Source organism: Lepisma saccharinum, chromosome 3, assembly GCF_977018435.1.
Source record: "Lepisma saccharinum chromosome 3, izLepSacc3.1, whole genome shotgun sequence".
Classification (NCBI taxonomy): domain Eukaryota; kingdom Metazoa; phylum Arthropoda; class Insecta; order Zygentoma; family Lepismatidae; genus Lepisma; species Lepisma saccharinum.
Genome location: NC_139231.1, coordinates 52,199,298 through 52,212,141, shown reverse-complemented (window position 1 = coordinate 52,212,141; position 12,844 = coordinate 52,199,298). Strand labels below are relative to the sequence as shown.

Here is a 12,844-nt window from a genome sequence, read left to right as displayed (position 1 = left end):
ATTTGTTTTTACACTGCCCAATTCGACAACATCGCAATACTCTATACAAACAGTTACAACGTGTGGGTATTCCATTTCCGATGTCCCTTTCGACTCTACTCTACGAGCCACGGTCTGATGTCATGTGAATACTGTACAGCTTTGCACGAAAGAACAACATTGTAACATAAACAAACAGACACTTGGAATGTAAACAAACTTTCTCATAACAAATCAAATAGGACCCCTGGCAAGAAATCGCTCATAGGCGGTGTGTGCCAAACAAAGAAGAAGGAAGGAAGAAGGAAGGATTGCAACACTGATGACAACTGAACGGCGGCTGCGCAGACCATAACAGGTGTGTTGTTTTAAGTTAGGAGATGCGAAATATATTTATTATTATATTTAAAATAATGTATGCTTATAATTCTAAATAACTTCTTCATATGCCATTTCATTTTTCGCACCAAAATTATTATTATTTACCATTGTAATATTTCCATCTTGATTTCGTAATCATAATGAAATGTCGAAAAATCAGGTAGCTACCAACAGTAAACATTTTGAGAGGATAATATTTGCACAAAATTTGCCTTTATCGTGATTGGAACTCATACTTAGGCCTTGATCTTTGTAGTAAAAAGGAAAGTATCTCTCCATATGCACTTCATTCAGAATCTTATCCTTATCTATTGACCGGTCTACTTCGGTTTTTGTTTTATTATTTGATAATAATAATAAGTTAAGGGTACTACAAGTTAAGTCCCAGTACATTTCCGTCTATCATGTTCGAACATGAGTACCAATCGAGATGGGTGAGTATTAAATTGACCAGTATCTACTTTCAGTGCACTTTGCATTATATTGTAAACTATTTGTGCCCCAAACATTACGTTGTGGTGCCAAAAAACACAACTAAGGAAAATGACGTTAACTCCATTTTTGGGTATTTAATAATGATAATAATTGAGCAATATTAGCATCACATAACTGGTATTCATACGTCAATGCCCATTAACCTTTGAGTAACAAGGCTGTATGATATGACAAATTTAACAAGTAGGTGTTATGGACGACACCTACCCTATTTCTGGTTTTTAGACCCATAACAACTTCCAATTTTGCAAATATAGTTAGAATACCTTTAGAAAGAATATCACATGCCAAAATGTCCAAAGAAAATACATCAATAATATTGTCAGGGATGATCAAGGAAAGTATATAATTTTTCCCAAGCTCCCTGGCTCTTCCTTTTAGCCCAGGTAAGCGTGTCATTAGATCACTAGATTCCTGCTTCTGCTTGGAGTTCTAGATTTTCTGCTACTCAATTGTCTGTCTGCCCAGACAGTTTCCAAGTCTACCCAAAGTAAAATTTGTATCATCTTCAACTTCTATATCAATTCCATAATTGACATCTGAGCAGTGGCGTAAATAACACCCTCCAGTGCAAGGGGGGGGGGGGGCAGTAGGAATGATAAATTTAGAAAGACTGATATTAGTTCACAAAAGTTTTTCTTTCGTCATTAAATAGAATATTTTTTCAACAAAGCATAATGTATATTTAGGGCCTGCAATTAAAAACAGAAAATATTAATCACAAGGAAAGTTAAAATTCAATGACCAGATTAGAATTAAAGTTCACTAGCTGAATAGTTCAAGTCATATATTATGTCACCCAAGGGTAGATGACAGTCAAGAAAATGTGCTGGCAACGTTTTCACCCATTCCCGCCCCTACATACTGCCCACCTTTCAGCAAGGTTTGGTGAAACTGTGCTGTTGTTAAGCTTCATTTGTAGTTGTTGTAGAATCTGCTACAAATTTCTGTGAGAATTATGAAGATCTTACACAAATTGTTTCATTTTGGGGTATGAATTTACAATACCGGAAGTATCTCCAATTGCTTTCAAATTTGACATACTCCCTAATTTTGGCCTCGTAATCACGAATCTGCAGTTAAAAATTGGCGGTCACGTCTAGAAATTGCAAAATAACCTTGTCAATTATCGTTATGATTCTCCATACACAAACATGGAAACGATATGAAGACGTCTTGCTACCAACGTTGCTCAAGTGTTGTGCAATAAGTGAGAGTGTTGATTTGCATGTGAATGGCATCTTGCGTAAAGGTGGAAAACATGTTTGCCCACGAACCATTCACAGTAAGGTTAGGTTAGGCAAGCATAGTTAAAATTAAGGGTCATCATAAACATAGTTTTGAAACTAATCATTACAAAAAATAGTTGTTTTCTTCATAAATGAAGGGTGTTTACTCCGTTCACGGACCCACTTTTTTCGACTTATTTTGCAATTTCTAGACGTGACCGCCAAATTTTAACTGCAGATTCGTGATTACGAGGCCAAAATTAGTGAGTTTTGTCGAATTTGAAAGCAATTGATACTTCCAGTATTGTTTACTCCGTTCACGGACCCACTTTTTTCGACTTATTTTGCAATTTCTAGACGTGACCGCCAAATTTTAACTGCAGATTCGTGATTACGAGGCCAAAATTAGTGAGTTTTGTCGAATTTGAAAGCAATTGATACTTCCAGTATTGTAAATCCGCTCCCATTTCAATGTAGTGTCAATTGAAATCAAAACAAGAAACATGTCGAACACCAGCGAAGATGCAGAATTCCTCTTCATAGAAAACAAAATTCTGGCTAGTAACATTCCTGATCTGTACACTACTTAAATGCTGAATTTGACCCTACCTGTGACATCTTCATCAGCTGACAGGACGTTTTCCAAATCAAAATTAGCCTCCCCGATGGCGCAGTGGTAGAGTCGTTGCCTTGTAATCAAGGGGTCCCGGGTTCGATACCCGGTGGAGGCACATAGTGGTTCGGATCCCACTTTAAACTGTAGGTCCAGTCCCGATTATCCTTACTGTGTACAAAGTGGACTTAAAACACCAAATCAACCAACCAACCAAATCAAAATTGATCAAACATTACTTGCGAAGCAGAATGACAAGAGTGAGATTGAGTGGACTGACGCTGTTAAGCATTGAAAGCGCTCATGCTCAAAAACTGGACTTAACCAAACTATCACAAGAAAACACTTCCATTAAAAAACGCAGAGAACTGGTAATGGGCATTTAACAATATCATATTTTTTTGTAGTAACAGTGCATTTTCATATTATAACACATAATTTTTTACAGTTTGTCTGTTGTCTTAACCTTTCATACAAGTTTTTACATTGAATCAAATTACATGTATGTATGTTGATATTTGTATGTACTACCTAATATAAAAGCAGGAGTGAATTAATATTTTAGAAAAGAAAGCTATTAAAAAAAAATGAGTAGGGGTGCACTACTGCAAGTTCCGGGGGGGCGCAGAGCATGTTAGTTACTTACACTACCACATCTGAGTCATCAAACATTGATACATACCTCCACATCGCCAGTGAGACCCTCTTCGTAGTGTTCGTTCATGTGATAAAAGACAGTCCTCTGTTTCACTACCTGAGTCACCTGAACTACATCATCACTGCTTGCTTCTCCTTGCCTTATCAGTTCTTTTCGTTTACATTCCTCGGTAATAACTCGCAAATTCATAGTCGTGGCCACAGTAACAGTTGAAACACAAACAACAAGGCAGTGTCAAACAAGACACCTATGTGCACATGCCCTAAAACAAAATGCAGCTACTAGCTCACATGTTAGGTGGGGATACAGACTACTAGCTCTACATCTACTTACGTACTGGCTAGGAAGGCATACCACATGTGAGAAACCTCTAACTGGTTTGCATGCCTGCAAAACAAGATCATGGGTGTCACATACGGCACTGCCTTGTTATTCAAAGGTTAAGTTTTTGGAGGGAAATATGTGCAATTGGATTTTAACAATTTATATGTTTACATAAAATAGGCAAATACTGTATTTATTCTTTATTTTACAATGAACATTTTGTTAGGCTTTCCAAGTGGGTTTATAACAGGGTTGGCCCTGGTTGGCCAAGCCCAGTTTTCCCCACATGTTTTTTTTTTCAGAAAAACCCACTTCGAAAGAAACCACCAAAAAACCCAGTCAAAAACTCTTTGTTTTGTTTTCAGAAAATGTTGTGAATTGTCAACGATTGTCAAATTTTTTTAGAAAGCTTGAAAGAAAAGGCTTAGCAGAGCTTGTAATATCAAAAATAATGGATGCAGTACAAGTCATAGTGGGGTTTTCAGACTATTTTCCTCAAATCATGCTAGAAATGGAATTGTAACAGAAATATAAAGAATATGTATCCAAGAAACAAAAAAGAAAAAGTATCAGATATTTTTAGATAAAATGTTTGCATTGATTGATGCAGCATATTTGTACAAAGCTTATAATTTTGAAATATGTTAGCACTTTGGTTATCAGGGACTTCCTTATGTGGGCTGAGTGGTTAGCACATCGTGCTGCGATGCCAGGGGTCCCAGGTTCGAATCCCACTCGGGCATGGTTGTTTGTAAATGTACATTCATCAATTTCATCACTTATCCCCACTTATTCCCATCTTCGCAAATTAGCCAAGAGGCACAAACCGCAAAGTAAAATAAAACAAATCAATCAATCAGCTTCCTTATGTGGGGGAAACCATAGTGGCACATCATAGTTCCAACTGTTATGATCAATTGATACAATAAATGTTTGCATGATTAAGCATTACAAGGGAAAATTGTGTACATTTTGTTGAAATGTTGTTAATTGTGGTATAATGAAATGAGAACACTCTCTTCGTTCTGGAGGATGTTGAATCTTCTGAACTTGAACACTAACTTGCACCAACCTTAACTGGAACACACTTACACTACACCAAGTGTCAAAAAGTGCAACAAACTAAGACTTGGATGGGTCAGGTTTAGTGATCTTAGCATTAAATGATATAAGTCACATTCCTAAGTGCTTCCAACAGCTGATTACATAATATTGGATTTCAAACAAGAAACTCCGTTTGAGCCTCTTGTAGTAGTGTGGGGTTGAGACAACCGTAAACCAAAAACAACAGCTGGCTGGGAAGCATGGATGCTTGCATATAAGTTACTATTGTTGAAAGCATAATTTCTCCTGAGAATATTAGTCAGTGAAACTCTGCTAATTAGTTTCCACAATAACTTGCAGTATTTTAAAAGAGTTCTTAATATTCCTATGAAACTTGCATAAATCATTAAACATTCAGAACCATTACCATTCAATATTTATAGTTTTACTGAATACATATTTTGAATATTTATTTTTAAGACACCTGTATTCATTGATGAAAAGGAGTGAAGAGGTTTTCTTGTTTCTTATTCATTTTATTCCAATTGAAGTTGGTTGGTCAAAAACCAAATATTTGAATTTTGGGAGGGTGATTCAACCTTTCTTCGTAACTGAAGAACCATCATTTGTGAATGCACAACATGCTATGCAGGGTTCCCTGGTTCAATCCCACCTGGGCATGGGCATTTTTTGTGAGTGCCCCTTCATCAGTCTTCCTCATCTTCATGATTAGCCAAAAGTGGTAGAAAAGCAAAGTAAAATAAATCAATCAATCATCATTCATGAAGTGTATATTGGCACTTTTGACATATCTATCCTTCTTAATAAAACAGGAAAATTGGATATGTGATATCACCAAATGAACATTATATTGTCATACTGCTTTCTTGGTATGATATACACCTTCTCTTATTGCAGAGTAATAATATAAATTTATGCATTCTATGTTGGACTAATTATATTTTAATAAATTTCAAATTATTGTGTGCTATTTATGAAATGTAACCCCCCCCCCAAGAAAACAAAGGGAAATAACATATTTTATTTTCAATTTACAGTTGAAAATGTTGGAAGTTATTTTTGCTGCTGTACTGGTAGTCATTTTGGTAGTGTTGCTGCTGAATTACCTGCTGAGAAAGAAGCCTGCAGATTTAACAGGAAAACATGTTGTGGTAATTTATAATGATGTTCATCAAAGTTTTTATTTTTTATGCTATTACCAAACCAAACTGAAAGTGAATTGGGGAAAGTTGCATCAAATGTAGAACATGTTACATTGTTTGGGTTCCTTTGTACATCGAAAAGTAATGAAACATTGACATATGCTGTTTTTGTCACTCATGTTAACATGTAAAAATGTATTTATTAAGGTTTGGGATTCTTATTTTTTTAAATAAATACTTCATTGAATAATATATTTACTAATTTTGAATATATACATAAGTGCAATTGTTTAATGGTGTGTGTGAGTATGTGTGTATGCGCATGCATGTATAAGTATAAACATCTACATATTAACATTGTGTAGTTGCATGGATATTAATTGACTAACATTATATAGTTGCTGTATTTTTTCCTCCAACCAGATATGTCGTGGAGATAAAAATGCACCAAAGGGGTGTTGCTGGCATCAGAACTTTTCCCTATTTGCAGAAACATACCAAAGGGATGTTACTGGGATCAGAACTTTTCCCTATTTGCACTTAATTATGTTGACCTATTTTCTTCAATAAAATTATTTTGCTTCATTTTTCTACACATAATGGGAGTTTAAGGGGAAAACTTCCCTTAAGGCACTCAATTGTCAACCTCTTTTCCACGTAGTTCACACTGTGCTACCTTTTCTGCAGGCTAGCATGCCTCGAACACCTGGATGCACAGTCTCTCTGGAGGTTTGTGTTGTGTCGTTTACATGTGTTTGTACCTTTACCCATCTCAGCTTATCACCATTCATTCCCATCATGTGATTATCCAAATGTGGTAGAGATGTGACATAAATGAAACTAAATCGGCAAATCCTCCTACACATCATGGTGTTCAGATTTCTTTTTCCAGTATCTGCCTCCTACCCCTCAAAAACCATCTGGATATGGATATGACTGTATGGTATTTTATTAGTAAGTTATACCGGGTGTTTCAGAAATAATTGAGGTGTTACAAGAATTTATTGCAAGTAAACTATTGAACTTACGTTAATGAAACCAGTCCAGAACGAACAAGGAACTCAAACAGGACACCTACAAATGTGTGGACCATGGGTGACACAGCACACATCGACACAATACTCGAAGTTCTTGCCATACTTGCATCAAATGGGCCTGTTGATGGTGTCTATCACTCCCTTAGGTCTGTGATATCAAGCTGCAAGGATGCAATGATTACCCTGTGTTTTGATGAAACCCCACAAAGAAAAAGTCACACGGTGTAGATCTGGTGATCTTGATGTGTCGCCTAGCAGCAGGAATGTGAACTCTCAGCCTAACAAGACATACATGCACAAACTGTTTACGTTCCTTGTTCTATATATTCGGGATATACGAATAAATTCAAATTAACATTTATGTTTCGATGTAACTTCACTCTCCTTCTTTCTCATCCTGCAAAACAGTATGTTGTTCTTTCAGAGATACGTATGCTTCTTGCTGTCTTGGAATCATCATCACATTCAGAAAGCAATGAATATCCTAAGATTTTGAGCAAATGCCCTTAAAAATTGGAATAGAAAAAAATTCAAGGAATGTGTGCTACAACTTGACAGACAAGAAAAACAAGTTATATACCATTCCAATTATTTTCAGTTTCTCGAATATACCGTTCCCAATTGCTGACTACTTGCAACCAGATATTAAGAAGTATTGTAATATAATTTCTTGAGTATATTTTGGATTCTTGATTTCTTGTAAATCATCACCATTCAATCATGTATCTGCAGAATGTGTAAGTTCAAACAATCCACACAGACGATGTTGATTTCATAGAAGCATATCCACAAAGTTCAACGGTATTGGGTTACCATTGTTAGTCAAAAAACATTTACATTACATTGTTACAAGTTGAGTTAATAATAAAATAGAAACAAGTTAGAGATGTTGTGTAAGTGGATGTGAATATAATTGATCTAAACCAAGATTGTTAAAGGTTTAAATAAATTCAATTCCGGTCCAGGAGAGAATATCATCAAGTGTAAATGGGTTCTGGACCGTAAAGAACCTTTTTATCTGTAAAATATTTCAATTCTGTCCAGGAACCTTTTTCCCCGATCAATTTAAATACGGTCGAGGAACCTTTTTTTCTAAATGAATTTAGATACGGTCCAGGAACGTTCTTTCTGAATGAATTTAAAATACGGTCCAGGAACCTTTTTTCCAGATGAATTTAAATAAGGTCCAGGAACGTTTTTTCAGGATCAGTTTAAATAGGTTCCAAGTTCCATATTGAAATAAAACAATACGCAACTTGGATCGAATACGGACCTGACGATAAACAATTATCCACTTGTGAGCATGAAAGACTAATCCAGGTGCTGGCTGTCTCGAGAATCTAAGGTACAAGGTAGAAATGGGCGAAACGGAAACTTTGCAGTCACGTTACCCCTCTCCATGTAGTCCCATTCTATCATACACGTTCCTTCCCTTGGTTGTAGCAACACTTTCTGTCCCTGTTGTAATATCTTCTGGGAACACAGCAGCCTCACGTTACCTCATCAACAACTCCTATTGGCTGCGGTTCATGTATCAGATGCCTGTGCAACACGTGATGGGTTTGTTTTAACTCAATGTGATGCCACACTAATATAGTATATTGCGTAATGTACAATGTACAGTAAGTCTTCGACAAGGGAGTATTTAAGTATGGCCCACAACAGCGTTATGATTTATTTCCTGCGATACGGTTTCTACAACCGCAGTGTGACATTCCAGTGTATACGTACTTGCGGACATTTTTAGAAGGCAACTTTCAATCGGTCAATCCTGGTCTACAAATTGTAAATAGATTCAATCCCTGACGGGAAGAGAAAATCAGCAAACATAAATGAGTTCTATACAGTGTATAACCTTTTCATATTTAAAGCATTTCAGTTCGGTCCAGGAAACTTTTTTCTAAATAAATTTAAATACGGTCCAGGAACCTTTAATTCCAGGTGAATTTAAATTCTGTCCAGGAACATTTTTTCCAGAATGAATTTCAATTCGGTCCAGGAACCTTTTTTCCAGAAGAATTTAAATTCGGTTCAGGAACTTTTTCCCGAATCAATTCAAATTCGATCCAGGAACCTTTTTTCCAGAATGAATTTCAATTCGGTCCAGGAACCTTTTTTCCAGAAGAATTTAAATTCGGTTCAGGAACTTTTTCCCGAATCAATTCAAATTCGATCCAGGAACCTTTTTTCCAGAATGAATTTCAATTCGGTCCAGGAACCTTTTTTCCAGAAGAATTTAAATTCGGTTCAGGAACTTTTTCCCGAATCAATTCAAATTCGATCCAGGAACCTTTTTTCCAGAATGAATTTCAATTCGGTCCAGGAACCTTTTTTCCAGAAGAATTTAAATTCGGTTCAGGAACTTTTTCCCGAATCAATTCAAATTCGATCCAGGAACCTTTTTTCCAGAATGAATTTCAATTCGGTCCAGGAACCTTTTTTCCAGAAGAATTTAAATTCGGTTCAGGAACTTTTTCCCGAATCAATTCAAATTCGATCCAGGAACCTTTTTTTCCAGAATGAATTTCAATTCGGTCCAGGAACCTTTTTTCCAGAAGAATTTAAATTCGGTTCAGGAACTTTTTCCCGAATCAATTCAAATTCGATCCAGGAACCTTTTTTCCAGAATGAATTTCAATTCGGTCCAGGAACCTTTTTTCCAGAAGAATTTAAATTCGGTTCAGGAACTTTTTCCCGAATCAATTCAAATTCGATCCAGGAACCTTTTTTCCAGAATGAATTTCAATTCGGTCCAGGAACCTTTTTTCCAGAAGAATTTAAATTCGGTTCAGGAACTTTTTCCCGAATCAATTCAAATTCGATCCAGGAACCTTTTTTCCAGAATGAATTTCAATTCGGTCCAGGAACCTTTTTTCCAGAAGAATTTAAATTCGGTTCAGGAACTTTTTCCCGAATCAATTCAAATTCGATCCAGGAACCTTTTTTCCAGAATGAATTTCAATTCGGTCCAGGAACCTTTTTTCCAGAAGAATTTAAATTCGGTTCAGGAACTTTTTCCCGAATCAATTCAAATTCGATCCAGGAACCTTTTTTCCAGAATGAATTTCAATTCGGTCCAGGAACCTTTTTTCCAGAAGAATTTAAATTCGGTTCAGGAACTTTTTCCCGAATCAATTCAAATTCGATCCAGGAACCTTTTTTCCAGAATGAATTTCAATTCGGTCCAGGAACCTTTTTTCCAGAAGAATTTAAATTCGGTTCAGGAACTTTTTCCCGAATCAATTCAAATTCGATCCAGGAACCTTTTTTCCAGAATGAATTTCAATTCGGTCCAGGAACCTTTTTTCCAGAAGAATTTAAATTCGGTTCAGGAACTTTTTCCCGAATCAATTCAAATTCGATCCAGGAACCTTTTTTTCCAGAATGAATTTCAATTCGGTCCAGGAACCTTTTTTCCAGAAGAATTTAAATTCGGTTCAGGAACTTTTTCCCGAATCAATTCAAATTCGATCCAGGAACCTTTTTTCCAGAATGAATTTCAATTCGGTCCAGGAACCTTTTTTCCAGAAGAATTTAAATTCGGTTCAGGAACTTTTTCCCGAATCAATTCAAATTCGATCCAGGAACCTTTTTTCCAGAATGAATTTCAATTCGGTCCAGGAACCTTTTTTCCAGAAGAATTTAAATTCGGTTCAGGAACTTTTTCCCGAATCAATTCAAATTCGATCCAGGAACCTTTTTTCCAGAATGAATTTCAATTCGGTCCAGGAACCTTTTTTCCAGAAGAATTTAAATTCGGTTCAGGAACTTTTTCCCGAATCAATTCAAATTCGATCCAGGAACCTTTTTTCCAGAATGAATTTCAATTCGGTCCAGGAACCTTTTTTCCAGAAGAATTTAAATTCGGTTCAGGAACTTTTTCCCGAATCAATTCAAATTCGATCCAGGAACCTTTTTTCCAGAATGAATTTCAATTCGGTCCAGGAACCTTTTTTCCAGAAGAATTTAAATTCAGTCCAGGAACGTTTTCCCGCATCAATTTAAATACAGTCCAGGGACCTTTTTTCAGGAACAATTAAAATACAGTCCAGGAACCTTTTTCAATGAAACAATACGCATCTTGGACCGAATTTAAATTGTGCAAGAATTAAATTGGGTTCTGTAGCAGAACCCATTAAAATTTATGGGTTCCTGGACCTTTAACAACCCTGATCTAAACTGCACTATAATGGTTAACGAAGTGGGCCTCTTTTACGTCATAACTTTTCTATTTTTGGCTAGAATTTCGATTTTTTTATATATATTGCTCCTAACACATGTATTTAACAGAAATCTTTCTTGCACTTTTTTTCCTTCATAAAAATGGAGGGGAAAAGGCGGGAAAAGGGTCTTCTCTTTTGCGTCTATTTTCAAGGGAAAATTTTTGCCGACAAAGGAAGACCGGCTTTGTTGTTCTAAAGCAATGCTTTTCACTCCTGCCTGGTAACTGCATTCGAAGGGAGCTTGTTTATCAGTAACCGATGTCAAAATGAAAGTTTTCCATGTGGGCGCAAGCAGGGGGTGGGGGAGGGGGAAGACTGGTTGTTGAATCTGCATTGTGAAAATGGAATTTCGAGGCACGCTGAAGGAAACCTTTGTTTTTGAGCACAAGTATTCCACAAGTTGCAACACAGGTTACCCTGCATTGTCTAAAAATAGAATTTCAAGCAGCTGCAAGAATCGGCACTCATTTTTCACTGCGTTCTAGCTTTTCGTCCGTGAAAGTTGTGCGTAGGTGTGTGTCGTTTTGTGCCCAAGTGCGAGGATATTTTTTGAGTGAAGTGACAGACTTCCAAGGACTTTTTTGTCATCTACATGTTTTTCTTGTGGTGTGAAAAGTTTGCTAGTGTCGTTTGTGTCTGCTGTGTCCCCAAAAGGCTTATAGTCGACCATGGCTGGGCCCGGTGATCTCCATTCTGATGAAATCCGAGATGAGCTGGAGGATATAGATACAGACTCCGAGTGGGATGAAGAAGAGCTTGACATTCCCTCTGATTCCCTCAGATTCTGATGATATGTCACAAAGACGTTCCCCTTCCCCTCCTCCTGCTCCATCTGACTGGGAATCCCCTTCCCGAACTGGTAAAACTGTTCCCAACCCCCAACCTTTCCTGGGACAGACTGGACTGAAGGTTCGACACATTAACAATGCATCCTCTTCCTTGGACATTTTTTCCTTGACTTTCTCCGAAGAAATCTTCCAGCATCTGGTGACTGAGACCAACAGGTACTACCACCAACATATCACAAAGCACCCAACGACAAAGCCCGAACGTGACGTGACCATTGACGAAATGAAGACTTTCGTTGGTTTGACAATACTGATGGGACATGACCGCAGATTACGTTGGCGAGACTACTGGTCCAGAAAACCCCACCTTCACACACAGTTTTACAGACAACAGATTTCACGTAACCGCTTTTATCACTTGCTCAGATTCCTACACTTTGAGGACAACACGAAGAACCTCTTCCCCCAAGATTCCGATTATGACAGGCTGTGGAAGATGAGGTTTGTCTTTGACAATATCAATGAGCTTAGCTCTAATTGCTACTATCCTACAGAGCATTTAGCAGGGAAAGTCATCTTCAAACAGTATATTTCAAAGAAACACAAGAGGTTTGGGATCAAGATCTACAAACTCTGTGATTCTTTGGAATACACCTATGACATGACCGTATATCTGGGCAAGGACAAGAACAGAGCGACTGCCACGACATCAGCGACGCATGGTTTAGTTGTAGCATTGACGGAGAAGTTGGTCATACATTATTTATGGACAACTACTTCTCTTCTCTAGAGCTATTTGATGATCTTGCAACAAGAAGTATCTATTGCTGCAGGACCGTCAATCCCCGACGAAAAGGCCTCCCACCGAACTTTTCAAAGATTGACTTGAAGCTGAAGAGAGGTGACCTAC

General features: G+C 37.2%; 1 protein-coding gene across 1 annotated transcript in view; it reads left to right on the top strand.

The window, feature by feature from the left end:
- The first annotated feature begins 293 nt into the window (after positions 1-293).
- Kdsr (3-ketodihydrosphingosine reductase) overlaps positions 294-12,844 on the top strand; it is a 51,952-nt gene continuing 39,401 nt past the window's right edge. The window contains exons 1-2 of the mRNA XM_083118543.1: positions 294-337; positions 5,782-5,895. Coding sequence (XP_082974669.1) covers positions 5,788-5,895 — 108 coding nt within the window. The 5' untranslated portion in view covers positions 294-337; positions 5,782-5,787. The remainder of the gene's footprint in view (positions 338-5,781; positions 5,896-12,844) is intronic.